Source organism: Leishmania donovani, chromosome 19 (genome assembly GCF_000227135.1).
Source record: "Leishmania donovani BPK282A1 complete genome, chromosome 19".
NCBI lineage: Eukaryota > Euglenozoa > Kinetoplastea > Trypanosomatida > Trypanosomatidae > Leishmania > Leishmania donovani.
In genome coordinates this window covers 472,507-492,300 of record NC_018246.1, presented here as the reverse complement: position 1 = coordinate 492,300, position 19,794 = coordinate 472,507, and the positions used below count along the sequence as shown (strand labels likewise).

Genomic DNA, 19,794 nt, shown 5'->3' with positions numbered 1-19,794 from the left:
TGCCCCGCCCCGCGACGAGAAAACGGGCAGACTCGGCAGCGGAGCTCAGCCCGGCTGGCGCCACAGGAAAAGGTGTTGGGTGGGGTGGGATGGGGTGTGCCCTTGCGCAGCAAGACATGCAGTCTCGCAGACGGGTCCACAGCACCAGCCCCCCACCTCCAACAAAAAAAAAATCAAGCGAGACGGCGGAGATGCTGAGGCACAGGGGAGAACATCAAGCGCGAGTTCGACAAGAGGCGTCCGCCCCCTCCCTCCAAAAAGCAACGCACACACGCACACGCACACGCACACGCACACGCACACGCACACGCACACGCACAAGATCACCCCCACCCAAGCAGGGTGCACCAACCAGACAACGAAAGAGAGACGGAGAGCAGATACGGGGCAGCGGAGTAGCATGAGGAGAGGCGCGCGCCTGAGACATGCACTTGGGCTCGGATGATGGTGAGCGCGCGTGTACGTGCATGTGCGTGCGCATGCGTATGGAAGGGGCACGCGGTAGAAAAACGGAAGAGGACAGGGCGAGGAAAGGGGAGAGGGCGAGGGGAGAGTCACTGCAGAGGTGCGGCGTGGCTTCGCGTGGATTCCTCAGAGTTGCGCGCGCTGACAGAGAGCTTGAGAGGCAGTGAAGGGTGGGGAGGGGAGGGGGGAGCAGCCAAGAAAAACATGTTCGAAGCACACGTGTGCTGGGCTGGTGTGGGTGCTAGGACACTTGTGAGCAAGGCCCAACACCGAGTCGTCTCGCCACCGAGAGAGAGAGAAAGAGGCGAAGAGAGAGCCTCCCACACGTTCTCTTGCTGTTGTTCTTTGGCACATGTATGCCGTTGCTATGCATTGAGCGCGCACGCGACAGACTACGGCTATGTGTACATGGAGAGATAGTGAGGCGGCAGCGTACAAGCGGAAAGAGAAAAGGGCAGGGGAGGGCACCTACGGCGTGAAGAGCCAGACGGTGGCTTCCTCTCGTGACGGACGCCATCACCTCGCCGACATGTCGCACGAGATTGCAAACACAACGACGTCAAAAAAAAAGCGAGAGCGGCAAGGAACGGATACCGCCTCCTCACGCCCATCCGCGCAGGCACATACGCGCGTCTACTTTTCATTTTCCGAGTTTCTTATCGCCGCTTCTTTCGCGCCGCCGCCGGTGCGGCGACCTTCGCTTCGATGTCTCGCAGCGCCGCCGCTGTGTCGCCGACCTCGGCGACATCGTAGTTGGGAGTGATGACGAGCCCCATCTGCTCAGACAGCTGCGCACCTGTCGCGGCGGTAAAGCGCTTCAGCAACGCACGCATGAGGACTTGCTGAGCCGCTGTGGCAACTCCGCCGACGGGTTCTATCCGATCGAGCACCGACGTGGCCGCTGACTCGTCGTCGTAGCCGTCCGCATCAACGCCGTTTCTGTCCTGTGTGTTCTCGTCCTCGTTCTCCTGCCTGCAGGCTTTAATCGTCTTTGTGGGAGGCGATCGCGAAGATGTCGTGCCTGCTCGACCGCCAGCCTTCCTGTGCGACTTCGGGGAGGGCGGTGCTTGTCTTTGCAGGGGCCAGCGACGCGCTACCCACTCTTCTAGTCGCGCCGCTATGACGGTTGGCACACGTGCTGCGGCAGCGCCTAGTGCTGTCGTCGACGCCACCGATCCGGGCTCATCTGCCGCTGGTGAGGCTGAAAACGGGGCCCCGCTCGGGTACAGCGCCGGAGCGTCAGCTAGAGTGAACGGGGGCACGTTCAGTAGCGCCACCGCCTCTGTCGCAGTGGTCGCGGCATCGGTGTTGGTGCCTGAGATGATGGGCCGGCTGCCGAACTGTTTCCAGCGCGTGTGCATGAGCTTGGCCGCCAAGTTCCTCATTGTCGCGGCCGCCGAAACGCGAGCCCCAGGAGCGCCGTCGCCGCTGACGCCGGAGAGTAGCATTGGAGTGAGGGACACCAGCAGCGCCGCTTCGTAGCGGTGCGCCGAGACGTCGATCAGCTCCGACGACAGATCATCCGCGGCCTTGCGCGCCAGAAGAGAGCGTAGCAGCGGCAAGTCGCTCGGTGGCGCATCACGTATCCTGTCACCATGCTCGCGACGCGCGGGTGATCTGTGTGGGGAAGCAGGAGAGCGACCAGCGATGTCACGCGTTGTTGTTGCGAGGGCCGGTGCGCGCTGACGCGGCGCGTCCTTGCCAGCCCCTTTTACACGTTGCTCGTCCGTGCCGATGCTACCGCCGGTGCACCGCTCGATCACGGCAGGTAACTCGCTGAAACTGGCCGCCCCCTTCCCAAGAGATAGACGAGGGGGCGCGACATTCCCTTCGTCATTGCTGGGGGTGCGACTGGAGTTGCCAATGCTGTCGCTGAGCCCCCCGCCGCCTTTCGCGCTGCTGCGTGGCTTGCTGCTCTCGTCGTAGGTGTCGTCGCCGCCGTCGTTGACCACCTCCACGGCGTCGCCGGTGCTGGGCATCGAGAGTGGGTACACCACAAATTGCTGACACTCGAGGAGGAACACCACATCCATCTGCGACAGCCGAGGCGGCAGTGCCGGTGCCCTACCGCACGATCGGAAGTCCTGCGAAGCCGCCACGAAGGCGTTCGCGGCGGAGACGGAGGAGGGCTTGTTGCCCTGCTGCGTCGGCGACAACGCGCCCCCAATCGACCCACCTGGGAACGAAACACGAGGCAGCACGGTGCAGCCAGTGCGGCTCGCCTTCGTCCTGGGTGAGCTGTTTGACTTGTCCGTCTCTGGCGGGGCGTCTCCAGACATCATGCCGTAGCTCCGCTTTACTTCCTCGAGGCCTTGGTGCGGGTGCGTTGCGGGCTTGTCAGTGACCGACGGCGGCAGCAGCAGACGGCTGTAGGCGCTCAGGACAGAGGCGGCGTTGTCGCCGTCGCTGATGGCCCCACCTTCCTCGCCGACTGTGCGATGCGCGCGTGCAGCGCCACTGGTGTCCTCGTTGACAGCTGCTGATGCGGATGCAGACGCCGTGTGGAGTTCGCCGTAGAGGCGAACAAGCTCATCTTCGAAAGAGCACAGACCGAGGTGCAGTAGGCTCACCTCCTCGCTGAGCAGGATCGGAAGAACGCCAGCGCCACCACCGTTGCTGCCACGAGCGCCGCCCTCGGCTCGCCGCTTCAGTCGTCCGCGAGACGATGTCGCGGTGAAGGCGGACCCAGACAGTCGCTGCGCTTCAAGGGCGTTGTGCCACAGCGTCATCTCGCTGCAAGGCGGGTGCCGCTGCAACTCCCACTGCTGGCGCCGGTGAGCCGTCACGGCTCGCGTCAGGTACGGCAGCGCGCCATCTCTCACCGATTCGTCTGCTCCACCGCTTTTTCCACCTCTGCGCGTGACAAGTGCTTGGGACTGCGCAGCGACCTGCTCAAACAGAAGCGCCCTGGCGCGCTCCTGCTGGTGGTGGCGCCGCTCGCTTACCTGCAGCTGTCGCCGCTCCGTGCTGATCATGGCGTCGATGCGGCGATCGCTCAGCTGCAGCGGTTGCGTGCGGGTCGACACCAGAACTTCATTCTTGGCGAGACTCTCGTCCGCGTCATCCTCACCATTGCAGCGCCTTCCATCTGCGGTGCCCGAGGCAGCGGTGCGCGCTTGGGCGGTCGCCACGGAGCCGACTGTGGACGCCAGCTCTGTGCCGGTGGGGTCCAGCAGCGCCACAAAGTTGTCGGTCGCCAGGACCAGGCGCGGCACAGGGAAGAAACGCAGTACCTCGCGTTTGCGACGCGCCATCATCGACGTCCTAACACTTGCAGATTGTCGCCGATCGACCGCTTCGTCGCTGTCGTGATCATCCATGTTGTCCGCGAAAGTGTACGCTTCCCTCACGTCACCATGCCCTCCGCGGTTGAGAAAGACAACTCGTCGGAAGGCGTGCGGGTTTGGCCGGTACGTGGGCGGCACGCAGCCGTACCACTCGAGAAGCTGCAGCATCGCCGGCGTATGAGCATAGTCGAAGGCGGTCAGCCCGTGCGCGTTCACTCGGAGCATGCACCGCAGAAACTCGCGCGGCACGGTCCCGGCGTACCCCGAGGAAGAGGAGCCGCGAGAGCGATGCCGCAACTGCTGGCTCGAACGCGTGCTTCGCTTCTGCTTGTCATGGCCGATATACCTGACATCGCTACACAGGTGAGCGTCATCATCGTTGAGGTCGTCCTCGCTAGAATCGCCGTCGGGCGACGCGGGAGGCTGGTCGATTGGGAAGCGACCCGGCCGCCCGCTCACTGGCTCTGGGTCAAGCTCATTGGACACGAACCAGAAATGACAGTACTCGAGGTAGTACTCCGCCAGCTGGCACTGGTCGTGAAGGACAAGCAGGTGGAGCAGCGTGTCAAGATGTGCCCGGGTCTGGTAGCGAAGGCTGAGGGCGACCTCCTGCCGCGCATACGCATCACTGGAGTGCTGCTGTGGCGCCGCTGCTTCGGCGCTGCTGGGGGCGACGGTGCCAGCCAGGAAGAGGTCAAGTACGGGCACCGAGAGAGCCGCTCGCTGATCCAGCAGGAACATGATTGTCTCGAGCGTGGCGCTGGAGGGGCGAGGCGAGCGAAGGAGCCGAGTCGAATGTAGAGCCCAATCAAGCTGGAGGTACATGAAGTAGACCGGCTCTGGCTCCACCACCGCCGGCGGCGTTGGACTGGACGGTGCCGGCCCGCTAGCCTCCTTCGCTGCAGCCGATGCCTTCGTGGGAAGCGAAGTCTTCGCCCGCCCTCGGCGCTGCACGACCTGTCGCGCTGCAGTCTTCTCCCCATCGGCGATTGCCTGGTGGCTGTCTTTAACGGGGCCAACATCACCAATCTTGCCATCTAGGGTGATGCGGCGTTGAGCGGGCGGCCGCGGCAGCTGTGGTAGTAGTGACGGTGTGCGGCGCGGCTGCACCTCTACTCGTGTACCTGGCGCGGTGGCCGCCTCGGCGGTGTCCGCGGTGGAGGCCGACACGGCCCTCGCGCTGGATTGGACCATCGGCAGCTTCACTGAGCAGGCAGCCGCGCCGAGGCCCCATGTCACCGCTGTTACGCACCGGCGTCGCTCTTCGCCCGGGGCGAGACGACAGCGTCCGTTCTGCACGCAGCTTTCCATGAAGCGCAGCTCAGCATCCGCGACGGCAGCGGCACTCTCCTCCTCCTTATCCTCGCTCGCCTTGGGTTGTAGTAGCGGCGCGTCTGCGAGTGGCAGTGTGAGGCTTCGCTCATCGGGCGTCTCTACAATGTCCACAGCCAGTGCTGGCGATGTCCGCTTCGCCGCTGGCGAGACGGGCGAGGTCGGCGTTTCCGGAGTCAGCACGGCCAACCGAGCCACGCCATCCGCTGAAGGCGTGGCGGACGCGGTGCTAGCGGAGAAGGGAGTCTTCGTAAGCTGGTGCGCGGCTGTCGCATGCGTCTCCACCTTTGACGAAACAACAAAGACCTGCGGCGACGGTGACATCACGCCGCTGCCGACCCGTGCAGAACTTGACTTCCTTAACTTCTGAAAGGACCCCAAGAGTTCCTCGGCTCCGGCGGGCACTGCCGCGGCGGGGGCCACGATGTCTGGCGCAGGCGACACGCCCTCCGGCATCCCGCTCTTCACGTCTACGCGGTCATAGCGCATCGGGGTCATCTGTGCGCGCACCTCAGGGGGTGAGGACGTGTACAGGAACCGCAGCGTTTCGATGCTTCCTGCGGCGACCGCAAGCAGGTCGACATGACGCTCTTGCAGTGCCTCGCGCCAGAGGAGGCGCTGCAGCCGCTCGAGCACGAGCGTTGCCTGCGACGTGGTGCTCACGCCGGCAAAGGACGGGTAGCTGTCGAGAATGGTCTTCGAAACCGCCTCCATTGCACGCGCGCTCACGTCCATGGACGAGTATGCCCTTCCAAAGGTGCCGGTCGACGACAGCGTCTGTTGCTGGGACTGGATGTTGCCGATGTGCGTGAGCACGATGTCTGGCAGGCGAAGCTGCAAGAGGTGCCGCAACATGTCCTTGTCGTCGTAGCGCACGGCGAGCTCGATGGTGTCCCACAACAAGGTGCCAGACAGCCCATGCGATGGAGGCTCGCCAACATCCGTCAACGCAGCAAAACTACCTTTCTTTGTCACCTCGTGCAGCGGTGACGACGCGCTCTTGGTGCGCTGCCCACTCCCAGAGGCTGCCGCGGCAGTAGAGGAGAGAGTTCTCGCATCTGCCGACACGTGCGACGATGGTTTGCTGCCCTTGCTCATGAGCGTCTCAGCTGCAGACATGGCCATGAGCTGCAGGAAGAGGTTCGTGCGGCGCACAACATGAGACCAGTTCGGTATCGCCGATGGCACAGTGCGTTCCTTTGACCGTTTCTTTACCATGCTCAACGATCTCGTCGAGCCGGCAAGCGACTGCGGCGGCGATGGCGTCACCTGCGGGCTCTGTGCACGCACACCACTGTGAGACGCCTTCAACTCCTCGGCACTCACCTCCTCGCGGACGGCGGCGCACATGACGAGGTAAATTGGCACTGCCGGCGCCCCCGGAAGTACGACGTGCAGCAGCTCGCTCCACGCCTTTGCCGTCGTCCGCACGGCGGTGTCCAGCTGGCCCGTGAAGTGCGCGTACAACAGATTCGTCCAGAGCGCGTTCATGCAGTCAGGGCTCGTCAGGAAGCCCGATGCGATGCTCACGTTGTCCATCGCAAGCTGCAGCGCTGGCAGTGGGTGGATGTTCGGGTACACACCCCGCAGGAAGGCTCGCCGCGCGGGCTCGTTCGGCATATGCGTGAGCAAGGCACGCACGGTGCCGATCTCATGCGCAGGGTAGTAGACGCGGGTGGCGAGCAGCACTCGTACCACGACGTCGGCCAGATTCGTGCTCAGGGAACAGTTAGAGGTGACCGGAATCCCGGAGACGTCGTACACGCCAACACCGCCCTCACCACCTGCCTCGGTGTCACTGCCGTCGCCTCGCCGAGGCACGCTGCACGTTGTGCGCGAGCAGCGCCACGACTCATCTCCGCCTTGGCTGCGATTGTGAGAAGCCGAGGATACGGCTGCCCCGCTCTGCACTAGGACAGAGATGAGCGGCGCGTGGGCGATGCGCGCGGCCAAGGAGAGCGCGGTCTCCCCGTCACACGAGGGCTGGAAGAGCACCGAGCGCAGTGCTTGCCCGGCCGCCGTGGCTGCCGCTTGCGACTGTGGCGCTGACGGAGGTGAGGGCAGACGTAGGGCAGCGTCGCGGAGCATGTGCACCAGCGCCACACACGTGTCCACCAAGGCGCGCGTCTCTGCATCCGCGGCCGGGTCGTCGGTGCACGGCGGCTCCTTCAGCACACTCAGCGGCAGCTGCGACATGTCGTCGGCGCCGTGCATCATAACAGACGCAGCATCGCTCCCGAGCTCCCCGCGTAGAGTGTTGCTGGTGCTGCTGTCGCCACCGCCGCCGCCTCCACTTGTCCTGGCGAGCAGGTGAGCGTGCGTCTTGCGCAGCAGTCGTGTAGCGACGCTGTCGCCGCTTAGTGGGTGACGCGCACTTACCGGGAGTGCCGCCGCGCCGAAGGCGCGCACGAGTCGGAGAAGCTGCAGCGGTGTGTACTCCACGCATGTGTAGAGAAGGACGACGCGGTAGCAAAGCCGCAGCGCCGCGATGAGTCGCGTCTTCAGTGAATCGGCCGAGAAGGACGGCGTGAGCGGCGACGTCCCGGTCTCTCTTTCCGCGACGCTGTTTGTCCTTGACACAGATCCGCCCGCCAGCACCCTGCGGTTGAGCGTTACCGCGCCCCCTGGAGCCACGGCGCTTGGCAAGAGGGTTACCTCCTCCGCCGAGGTGATGGTCAAGAGAGATGCGAAGGAGACTGTTGTAGCAAGCGCCGTCGCCTGCGGTGAGGGGGTGCACGGCCCCACCCCGCCACCGACGCGTGGAATGGCCATCGCGGCACTCGGGTGCAGGGTCTGCTGTACCTTCTCGTACTGCGCACACAGGGCATCCGCTTGCTCGAACACCGAGTAGCCCTGAGCGGCGGCGCCGTCGCCATCCTCGCCCGCAGCGTCGTTGCCTTCGTCGCTGCCGCTGCCGTCGTGGACGTTTCCAACGGTGCCTGCGGCCCGCCGGCCTCTTCGAGCAAATCCTGCGGCAGCTGCTCTGGTAGGCGCGAGCTGCATGCAGGGCAGACGTCGCCACTGGTGCAGGAGGCGGCGTGGGTGGCGCAGAAGCTGCTCGTTGAAGCAGTCGCTCTCAGCGCTCTCCTGCGGTCCGTCGAGGCGCCTGCCATCAAGGTGAGTGTCAGCGCGACGCAGAGTTACCGGCGCACACCCCAGCAACGGAGCGCGGAGGCGAAGGAGCAAGTCGACACACCGCTGCCCAGCCGCCTCGCCAGCAGTCGTCCGGATCAACGCCAGCGACGCCCCCGTTAAGGAGAGCTGAGAGAGGGACGCTTCAGAGCCAGCGCTGTACGGCCTGCGCTTGCAGTCGGCTGCGTAGCTGTAGTGCGTGATGGGCAGATCAGCTGCGCCGCTGCCGGCCATGGCAAGCAGCCAGGCATCACTGCCGGTGCTGTCGAAGAGCCCGTTCGACTGAGCACCGTGCTTCAGCAGCAGGCGCACCAGTGCCAAAGCCTCTGACAGCGAAGGGGCGGTCTTGGTCACGACACTGGAAGACGACAAGCCGGCGGAGGCGGTGAAGGTGAGAGAGTCTACAAGCGAGTCGCTGCCCGAGGCACCGCTGCCACACCTTGTCGCTACCACAATGCTCTCCTGAAGCGCTGTCCGCTGATATGGGTCGAGCCACGCCGGCTCCTTGTAGTCGACAAGAGAAGCAGTAGGGCAGATCGCCGTCGAGACCGTCGCGCCTGCGCCGCTGAAAGTAACGCCGTCTTCGACGTGCCTGTCCGAGTGCGAAAGCCGGGCCAAGGTGCTGGTGCCACATAGCTCCCGGGGGTTGATTTCCGCAACCGCGGGTGCCGCACCGCTGCCTGCCAGCAGGAGAGTCTTGACAATGTGCAGGTTGCCGGAGCGCACGGCGAGGCGGTACGGAGTCCAGCAGATCCACAAGCCGGCATCCTCCCTGCTCTTGCCAGCACTGCCATTGGCGCCGCCGTAGTCACCGCGGCCTGCGCACGGAGAAGCCACTCCGACGACGGCGCGCACGCTGTGCACGACGACGTTACGCACCCGCGCAGCCTCTTCTTTCCGCGTTCCCTCTTTGGAGCGGTTGGCCTGCGGCGGCGGCGTCGTTGATTGCGGGACGCACGTATGCATGCCTTGCGCCGGTGCGTACAAAGGGTTCAGATTGTAAGTATCCACGAGGAACGCGACAACTTCCGGGAGGCCGAGCGTGGCTGCCAGCTGCAATACGGTGAAGCCCATCGGCGTCGTGAAAAGCGGCTCGTTGCCGATAACGTCAATGGAGTTGCGATCGGAGAATTCTCTTTCCGTTGCGTCTAAGTCCACCGTGCCGTCCCTGCTCCATGTGGCATGCTGCTCGACCACATCTCGGAAGCTCTGCGCCCTCGAGCGGGTGCGCACTGAAAAGGAGGAGTGCTTGCTGCTGCTACTCAGCGTGGCCGAGGTTGCCACTGCAGCCGCTGTGGCGGCCGCCGTTGTCAGCCTCACGTGCGCAGCAGGTTCGTTGATATGTGCCCTCACGTAGGCTGCCACGATGCTCTTGATTTCTTCGATGGCCCTTGCGCCGCCGTGAGAGCGGCCGTAAAGGCGAATCATACGCGCCACCTCAAGACTTAGCGTTTTGCGGTTCAGAGTCGCCTCTAAGGCGTGGCGGTAGTGCTCTGCCTCTTGCGCCGCGCTAGACGCGTCAGCAGAGAGCGCAGAGGAGTTCGACGCGCTCGCCGGCAATGCCGACTTCGGTTGCGCAGCCTTACCATGTGCGTGACTGCCAACGCCGGACTTGGGGACGAGCAGCATGCGGCAAAGCCAACCCATTGGTGCCTCCTCGAGCTCGCACTGCTGTTGCTGCTTCTGCCTGCGCTCGCCGCCCTTCTCTATGCCCACCGACAGCTGCGAGTAAGTGGAGTCGGTGGTCCTACTACTAAAGGCGTGATGAGCGCGCGATACCGCGGCGCGCTCGCGTTCGGCAGACGCTTCAATGTACATCCATTGCTGCAGACACAGCCACACGTCGCGGCAGAACAAAACTGCCCGCGTCGGCGCCACCACCGAGCCAGCGTGCTCTTGCAAGTAGCCAATCACGAGCTCCGCGTCCGCCATTGCTGCACTTCGTTGCACCCCCAGCACGGCGCTCTCCGCCGCCACTTCGCTGAGGTACACGCACAACTCAGGGAGCGCGAAGCCGCGCAGCAGGACGCGCAGAGCGTCGTTCGGCGCGATGGTGGGGCCGGCGGCGCGCGTGAGGAGGAGGCGCACGAAGGAGCCTCGATCCTGCGCCATCGCGGGGCTGCGCTGCGACGCGTTTTCGTTTCGCTCACTCGCCAGCACCGGGACAGTGCTTGCATCCGCAACGAAGGCTGGACGGACGTCGCCGTCGCACGTCTCGCTCCTCAGCAGCGCCCCCGAGCGCCGTCCGTCCGCCTGCTGCTGCTTGTACAGCTGCACCGACTTGCAAAATGCAGCGGTGCATGGAAACAGGCTGGGCGGGGCGGACAGCATCAACTGCACCACGGAGTCCAGATGCTTTCTGTGCGCCTGGTGCAGGGCCATGCAGGTACCTTCGATAAGAGGGCCACCAATCTGCGAGGGCGCCGATGCAGCGGCGGCTGCAGATGTACTGCATGACGCCTCTCCAGCATCTGTTATCGCAGTAGGCGCCTTGGAACCACCATCACCTCCAAACGCCGCCGCGGCGTCTCCCACTTCCAGAGTCTCCGCGCTGTCGATAAGCATGCTCACCAGCAGCTCGGCCGTGTCGGCTTGGTTATACTGCAGAGCGACGAGCAAGGCCGTTTTGCCATGCTTGTTCACAGCGTGCAGGGGCACTATACATGTCGCTGCCTGGTACGCAGGCGATGCACGTAACGTGGGATGCAGGGCTACCAGCCGCGCCACCTCCTCCTCACTGAACTGAACCAACATGTACTCCACCGCGAGATTCAGCCCGCGACTCGCAGCCAGGTGCAGCGCGGTGTCGCCGTGCTGATCGATCGCGCAGAGATCCAGCACTGCGCGGCCGCGGCGGAGTTCGTCCTTGCTGTACTCGAGGATGCGAAGCGCCGCCTCTTCCTGGCCGTTCGCCACCGCCGTGAGGAGCGGCGTGTAGTTGGTGTAAGCGGCCGCGATGTTCAGCTGAGCGTGCCACGACTGCAGAAGAGTGCGTATGATGCGCAGTTGCCCGCGCTCGCAGGCGAGGTGCAGCGGTGTGCAGTGAGTGCGCTCGTGAAGTATGTTGACATCCATAAAGGGCTTCTTGTGTGTCTCAGCCGCGGAGACGGTCTCTGTTGGCCGCGCCGGTGAGGCAGACGGTGCCGCGGTACCGCGTTGACTGGAGCCACAATTCACGTGCTTTGCCGCTAACGATGCCGTCTTGGTGTCGGGTGCGGCGGTTGCGGCCGCGACAAGAGCTGCCGGTGGCGCCTCTGCCCTGCCGCCTGAGCCCTTACGCGCACTGATAGTGGCTGTTTTCCTCGGTTGGGTGCCGTTGAGCAGCGTCAGCGCGGCCGCCTCGCTGCCGAACGCGATGGCAAGGTGCAGCGGGGAGCTACCTTCGAATCCGCTCTCCGCGTCGATCCCGTCGCACTCCAGGAGCTTCTGCATGATGGCGGGCATGTTGTTGATGGCGCACCAGCACAGCGCAGTGGCGATGCCGGCGTGATTCAGAAGGACGGGCGACGTGGCGTACACGGCGCCGCCGCCGTTGTGGGACTGCAGCAGAGCCTCTGCAATCGGTGTGCAGCGGTTCGCACAGGCAAGCTCGAGGCTGAGCAGCCTCGTGATGCGATCCATGCAAGCCGGCTGCGCGCCCAGCTTCAGGAGGCGAAGAGCGACTGCGACGTTGTTGTGGCGGACAGCGATTAGAAGAGCAGCCTCGCCTGTCGGGCTTTGCAGGTTGAGTGCGTCGACGAGGAGCTCTCGGCCTGCGGAAGACGGCCGCCGTGCTTGCGCCTCACCCCCCAGCACATCTTCCTCTCGCCCATGCGACTTCGTCGAGTGCGGCGGATGCACTAGCTCTGCCGTGTTCTGTGCCTTCCGCGCCGTTGTGTTCGATGCTGATGCCACACAGAGTAGATCGTAGAGGCAGTTGAGCAACACCGTTACACAGGCTGTTTGCTTGCCGAGACGCGCGTTCAGCGAGGACATGCGCGCCTCCTCCGTGTCGACATCAACGTAGCTGCCTTCTTCTACGCCCTCGTCGTCTTGATCTCCGTTCTCGAGCACGACGCCGAGAAGCGCCACGTGCAGCGGGGTGTAGGTGGACCGTGAGGAGGAGTAGATGGCGGAGGCGTCGAGAAGGGCTCGCTGGCTTTCATTCGACAAATAAGGCACTGCTGGCGCCGATGTCTCGACCGCAGTGCCACCGCTTGGCGACGACGGCGACTGGGTCGCGAGTGAGCGGAGTCGGTAGTTGCGCAAGAAAACGGTGTTCGCCACCGCGTAGCAGCGCTGTAGCGCCGCGCGCGCCTCGCTCTCGATAACAAGCCCAAAGTACGAGAGAAGCTCCTCCACGGGAATGCGCTCCAGAAGCACTTGTACCACTTCCATGTAGCCAAGCGCACACGCTGCGTAGAGGGCGGCGCGGCGCTGCTGAGGCTGCTGCTGCCGCGCGTAGGCACCACAGGCGCTCTCCTCGTCGACACTGAGGTTGCAGAAGCACGTGAGCGGGTGTGTTGCGATGACGTACGCCATGGCCCGCTGCCGCGACGCGAGTGCCGCGCAGAGCGGCGTGAGGCGAGCATTTTCGGGAATGATGTCGTGCCAATACACGTTGGCTGAGAAGAGCGATGACGTCTCGCCGGCGCTGCTAAGCCCGATTCGCCGGTTTGCTAGACACCGCTGGCACTTCTGTGTGCGCCGGCTGCGCTCGCTAGCGTCGTCTTTGTCGGCCGCGCCGAGCGAGGAGGAGGATGGCAACGGATAGAGCTCATGAGCAGGGCAGTGGCAGCTGTGCCGGTAGATGCGGACAGGAGGGTAAAAGATGTCCGCGAGGTCGCTGTTGTTGAAGGCGGAGCTGCTGCCGGCTGTTGTGCCGGTGGCACCGCCTCCAGGAGTGTTCAGAAGACGCTGCACCCGCATCATCGCAGCGTGTGTACGGCGATCGCGCGAGCCGATAAGCAACAGCGACGAATGTGCCGGCGGCGCAGCACCTTGTGGCGCCGTTGCATCGACACCGTCGACCTCGCCCTCCTCGTCCTCGTCCGCCGCGTCATCGCCGTGGCCGAGGCTGTGCAGCTGCTGCTGTTGCTGATTCTTGTCACCGCTCCGCTTCGTCGCCGCGAGAAGTGACACATCTGTGAGCACCGACAGCATCTCCGTGAATTTGACCGTGCTGTCCAGCAGCGCGATAGGCTGAGATGCCTGGAACGGCGGCACCGCTGAGTGCGGCGCCTTCGCGCCGATCGGTTCGCTGACTCGCCGCTGCTGATGAGACATGCGCGCGGCTTTCCCGGCAGGCATGATCGCGTCAGCAGACGTGATCCTTACCGCTTGGCGGGGAGGTGGGGGTCCGAACAGCAGCTCAGCCGCGTCGAAGCTGAAACGCAGCACTGCATTCGATACAGATAGCAACGAAGACGGCGACGATGCTGACGAGGGCGGCGCGCTGTATTCCACTGGCGCGCGCCTGACTCTCCTTTCGCCTGACGTCAGTCCCGTCGGCTGAACCCCCTGCTGCTGCTGCTGCTTTGCCCACTTGCGTGTTTGATGGTCACGCCAGCTTCTCCAGCCACAATCGTTTAGCGACAGGGTCGCGGCTGGGTAGAGGCGAGGCTTCGGCGCCGGTGGTGGGGGTGGAGCTGATGCCGTGGCTGCGGTGGCTTCGGCTACGCTGCCGAGCCACAGGCCCAACGTGATCTCCTCGAAGTCGGTGTAGTTGTTGAGCCGCAGGCGCAGTGTGCCCGCTGATGGGTCGAGCAGCAGCCCCAGTACCAGCGTGGCCGCGACCTCACAGCGCACGCGGGTCAACGAAGCGAAAGGTGATGCAGGGAGAGAGGGAGAAGTTGCACCGCATCGGCTCTTCCTCGCGCGCTCGCTGGCCTGATTCGCCGCGGTCCCCTGCGCCGCTTCCGCTTGCTGCTGCTGCCGAGCCTTCGCGACTGCTCTCGTCACGTCATCTTGGCAGGCTCGTGTGATGATGGGCAGCCACATGTTCGTGCTCGCCGTCGCAGCAGCAGTGGCAGCGTTCGTTTCGGCGGCATGCGCTGGATTGCCATTGGCGGCTGCAACGCGATCGCGTGGAGCATCTTGCGCCGCTGTCGTCCCTGCCTCTTTCGCCGGCGCCGGATGCGACCAGCGCGGCAGTTCCAGCCGCAGATATACGGGGGCGGCGTTTGCACAAGCGTCCGCAGCATCTCCGTCCACGTGGTGGGGCGATGCTTGCATCGCCGTGACGGCACGAACGCTGTTTCGCTGATGCTTCCACACACCCAAGTAGAGAACATCGATATCGGCGTCGTCGTCGCTCGGTGTTGTCGATGCCTCACCGGGTTCCACCACCGCTGCCGTTGCCGTTGCTGGCGAGGCGTGCGCAGTAACGCAAGCCGACAGCAGGCGTGACGCCGCCACTTTTTCGTGGGCAATCACGGATACCGACACACCCGCCGACCAGGCGCCGCTCCCGCTTCCGCCCCTCTCCTTATCCTGTGCCGCACCCCCCGCGCCACATTCGTGGCCTAGATGCGTCACCACATACGGCTGAGAGGGGCTGTGCGTGCACCCGTTCGCCTGAGCGGCGGTGATGGGGTTGCACAGCCCGACTATCACACAATTCTCGCACAGTCGGTGCATGGCGTCCTCGGAGAGAGGGCTGCTCGCGCCACGTGCGAGCGCTTCGCTGCCGATGGCGAGCGGCGTTGCACCAAGGTAATCGGCCGCGTGCATGGCTACAAGATACTCCACTGACATCTGGACCTCATAGTAGAAGCTGGGCTTGGCTGGCGGCGGCGTTGCACGATGGACGTAGAGACTCGCCAGGTTCTCAGCTGCGGTACCAGTGCCGCCGCGCCAGGGGTGGTGGTCGTCCGACCTGTCGCCGCCGTCGTCGTGGTCAGAGACGCTCTTGTCCGCCGCCCCGGCCGCGGAGCTACCGTACAGGGTGCGCAGTGCTCGCCGCTGCTTTGCATCTTGCGCGGCTCGACGCACATCCTCTAGCGGCATGGAGAGCGAGTAGCGAAACGGCAGGGCTGACATCAGCAAGCCGGTGGCACTGCGCGCCTGCCACGGATTCATGAGCCGGTGAAGGTGAGCTCCGCGGGCGGTTTGACGTTCCCCATTGCTGTTGCTGCTGCTACCGTAGTGCCCATGCTCTTCCACGAAATTGGCCTGGCTGATATTTGCGTGCACGTACCACGAGCTGGCCATCATGTCGATGGCCGTGTCAGACCGCATGAGGAGCGCCGTGATGGGCCGGCTACGCGGGGACAGCGAGCTCAGGCTGCGGTTGAGGCGCCCACGCAAGTTTTCGTCGGGACGGCAATCGTCTTCCCCAATCCCAATCAGCGTGTTCACCCGTTCGGCGAGAGAGATGAGCTCCCTGCTGGAGTGCTTCGCCCCTCCCTCGTTGCCGGTGCCGCGCGCGGTACCCAACGCGGTTGTAATGGCGGTGGTGGGCTGCAACGGGCCATAGCTCCACGCATCTACGCGCTGCAGCTGCGGCGTCGTGAATGCTGGGCACATCTGGCAGCGCAGTGGGCACAACGCGCCCGCAGTCAAGGCGTCCAGCTGATGTTGCTGCAGGATCTGCACGAAGGAATATGGGGCCGCCACTGCAGAGGCGAGCGGCGCTTCTCTGTGGTCTGTGCGAGGGTTCGCGGCAGCCGCGCCTTGCAGGAGCGGGGGCGCCTTGGCGTGCAGCCGAGCTAAATTCTTGCCGCTGCTCCCGAGCCCGTGCATGGTGCTTGCGGCCGCGGAGGAGGCGCCGTCGCCGCTGCTCGGCCGTGCCTTGACTTTGCCCAGCAGCGTCTCCCATTGTGCGTCTTGTCGCTGCCGCTCATACTGCAGCATGGCGTTGCGCACTGCAAGGAAGAGTTGTAAGCGATGAAGAGCGCCCTTGAGAAACACCGGCGGCAGCGGGGGAGCTGCTCGGGACGCGGCTGACATCGACAGCGCACCGAATGCCGAGACACCCGTGGAGCCGGTGATGCCGTCGTCGTCGGCGTCGCTGGCGTCTTCCGCCTTCTTCTTCATTCCGCCGCCGCGTGCCATCGACGCGTTTGCTGTCGTCACTGGCTTGCCGGCGTGGGTGGAGCGCTGAGAGCCGTGACGCCCACCGCGCAGTGCATCATCGTTGATGGAGGCCGACGCCGCGGCACTACCGAGGAAACAGCCCAAGGCAGCGAGCAGCTTCTCACCCTCTGCGCTCACGTCGAGTAGCTGGGCTTTGCGCAGCGCTGCGAGGGCCGACTCGTCGGCCTCGTAGTCGGCGCCGCCGGCGATGGTGCTCATGCTCGCTGCATCCGTGGCGTTCTCTTCCAAGGAGAGAGGCAACTTGTACGCGGGCTCCTGACTGCGGGCCGCAAGCACCTGCTCTGCTACGCTGAGGAACGCCTGTACGCGCTCCACCAGCGCTTGCTGGTATACGTAGCACCCGCGCGACGACATCACCGCTGTCGGTGCCGCGGCTATGTTCCATGGGGCGCTCATGAAGAGCAGCACGTGCAGCGCGTTCACATTCCAGCTCTGCTGCTCCACCAGCCGTGTCAGCACGTCGATCTGGCCGCCAAGGAGGCCCGCGAAGAAGCACGTGTGACAGTCCACCGGGTGGGAAAGGACGCTGCCGTAGGAAACGCTTGAGGAGAGAAGCAGCTGCGCCACGGCGTCGGCGCGGCCTTCGGCCACAGCACGCAGCAGCACGGGGCCCAGGTCTGGGAGAGCGCGCGACGAGCGTAGCGAGGCGTGCGCCTCACATGCGTAGACAAGGCGGCACGTGGTCGTCACCACATATTCCCGCGGGACGATGCTGAGAAGCTGCGAGATGGCGAGCGGGTCCATGACACGTTGAACGTACCACTCGACGAAGGCGCTGATGGAGTGCGAGCTCTGATGATGTGCGCCGTCGCCAGGGGGCCGTGGGGCGGCCTGTGGTGACGGCGACGCGGCAGGGGCGGCGGAGGTCACGTAGATCTCGGATGTGAACGGAGCGGGCTCCCGCAGCGCCAGAACACGGGCGGAAAAGGAGAGAATGAGCTCGTTGCGCAGGCGAGACGTCACCTCCGACACAGGAAGCGGCAGGCGCAGCTGTTGCCGCAGCCGTCGCACCCGCCGCTCCATTCCGACAAGCCGTCGCGAAAACTGCAAAGTCGGCTCGTTCATCGCGGGCTCACTTTCTCCATCTCCGCGCGCGCCACCGCCGCCGCCGCCGCCGGTGAGCGTGAGTGCATCATGTAAGTCCGCGCTGCTCCCTGCACCTATGCCGTCCTTCCTCACGTTGGCGCGCATTATGGACCCCGCCTTTGTGCTGCCGCCCTGCATAGCGTCCGTGCTCTGCCGCCGCTGCTGAGCCAGCAGCGACGTCGCCTGACCTTCGACTAGAATCGAGTTGCTTAACCCCTCCACCTCCTCGAGCTTCAGCAGCACGTAGTACACCTTCTCCAAACGGCTTTGCAGTTTCTCCTGCTCCTGTGTATAGTGATGAAGCGGCGCGCCGCGTTTGTACAAGCGCAGGTGGTAGTGGAACGGAGAATACTTGTGCTGCTCCGGCGGCAGCAGCTGCTGAAGCTGTATTTCCGCCGTGGGTTGGACGGTGCCTCTCGTTGCTGTCGATGCCGACACGGACACTGCATGCTGGTGGATGTCCTCCTCGAGCGCGTCGTAGTAGGCGTGCAGAAGGCGGCTTCGGCCGCGGCAGAGTACGGCGTGCCGCTGCAGCAAACGCGTGGCCGCCTCGAGCACCTCCAGTGCCCTGTAGAGGGCCTGCTGACGGGACACCTCTGTAACGCCGCCAGGCCTCGCTCGACCACAGATGGTGCGAGAGCCACAACAGTTCCTGAGCTGCACTGCGTCCGCCGCCTCAGCTGGGGCAGGAATCGACTTCACGACGGCGCGGAGCCACTCGTCGAACGCAGCGGTGGTGCACGTGCACGGGTTCAGCTTTTCCGGCAGTGCCACGGATGCGTCGGCTTGCTCGCCGTCTTTCAGCTCCATTAGCAGCTCAGGCGGCACCAGAGTCTGCTCTCGGCGCATCGCCAAGGAGTGCAGGCCACCCTTTGACAGCTCCGCCGACGCATCGGCTTCCCGCTCGTGCATGAGGTAAGTGATCGCCTCGGCCTGCAAAGACTCGTTGAATGGTCTCTGCGGTGCGCACCGCACTGCGTCCGGCTCTCGCAACGCCATCTTAGGCGCCGTCTCCATGGAGGTGTGCATCTTGCTCGCACAGCCAGAGAATGGGTCTCAGCCGACAGTCGATTGAAGGAAACGAGGGAGGAAGAGGAGGGGCGCGCACACAGTGCCGTCGATGCGATGGGGATATTCGAGGAGAAGCACGCAACCCTGCGGTGCAGTGATCGGGGGTGGGGGGGGCAACAGAAGAAGCGAACTGAAAAGCGTGACAAGAACAGCTGTAAGAACGCAACAGGAGCTCAGTGACTGCAGGTTGCGAGTGTGTGTTTGTGTGTCGGAGGGAGAGGAGGGGGCCAATGGCTATGATGGCGTTGGTGGTGGGCGATGAGTTGAAGTCGGGGGTGGCGGTGTTGGTGAGGTAGTGTACATCCATACATGCGAAAACAGCTTCAGAGAGCGCCCACACCGCCCCTGCTTGCGAAAACAATAACAAGAGGGGAGCTACAATGCCGCAGGCGTGCACGCAGAGAGGGGGAGGGATGGCTTGCGTGTGTGTGGGGAGAGTAGAGCGCACAGCGAGCACCACCACCACACCAGCAAAGCCACAGCAACACGGACACACAAGCAGGACAAGGATTCACACGGACGATGCAGGGCGAAAATACATCTATGAGGGCAGCGGCACGATTGTGGCGGTGCACGCGCGCGTCTATCTCCCTTTCAAACCGTGTGCGTGTGCCTGTGTGTGAGGAGAAGGGGAGGGGAGAAGGTGGGCGATCGTCGAAAGAGGAAGCACCACATAAACAACGAGAAAACAAACAAACAAAAAAAACGACTCGAGAGGCGGCGGAGAAAGAACGAGGAGGGAGATAAAGAGGGCACATAGACACGCGCACCCTCACACACAAGGACGAGCCTTGATGCAAACGCCCGCTCCACAACAGCCGCCACCGCCGCAGGAGCAGCAGCCTCCAAGGTGGTCGTGGGATCACGGTGGCTGTGATGCGGCAACCAACCAATCAACAATCAAGGCAACCAACTCGGGCGGAGAGAAAGAGAGAGGTCCGGAGAAGGGGTGGGGTGGGGCTCTAAGCGCTAGCCACCCTCCTACTAGTGACTTGCCCCGCAGAGTGCGCGTGATTGGATTTTGGCTCACGCGGTTGCGCTCGTGGCGGGTGCTACTGTGCCCGCTGAGGCGAAGCGGTTGCGCGGCGTGCGGCAGTGAGGCCGAACCGATCGGTGGTAACGAGTTTCACTTATGACCTGAGCACACGCGCCCCTTGTGCGCGCTTACAGACAAGAGACGATAGACGTCGTGCTGCAGGGCTTCCACTCCTGAAGAAGAGAAGGAATTCAGAAAGCAAGGAGAGAGACGCGTGAAGGAAGGGTATTTTGGCAGCAAGAACAGCACCACTGACGTGGCAGCGGCACTGCGCCGGCCGTGCGTAGCCACGTTTGCCTGTCTTATCCC

The 19,794-nt window shown here is 64.2% G+C and overlaps 2 protein-coding genes across 2 annotated transcripts; both read right to left on the bottom strand.

Annotated features, from left to right (window-relative positions):
• Positions 1-45: 45 nt before the first annotated feature.
• Positions 46-402, bottom strand: LDBPK_191120 (hypothetical protein, unlikely; the record flags this gene model as incomplete). The annotated part of the gene is made up of 1 exon (XM_003860239.1): positions 46-402. One exon carries the CDS (start codon positions 400-402, stop codon positions 46-48), a length of 357 nt encoding a protein of 118 aa, XP_003860287.1.
• A 719-nt stretch (positions 403-1,121) lies between these two features.
• Positions 1,122-18,407, bottom strand: LDBPK_191110 (hypothetical protein, conserved; the record flags this gene model as incomplete). The annotated part of the gene is made up of 1 exon (XM_003860238.1): positions 1,122-18,407. One exon carries the CDS (start codon positions 18,405-18,407, stop codon positions 1,122-1,124), a length of 17,286 nt encoding a protein of 5,761 aa, XP_003860286.1.
• Between the last annotated feature and the right edge of the window lie 1,387 nt (positions 18,408-19,794).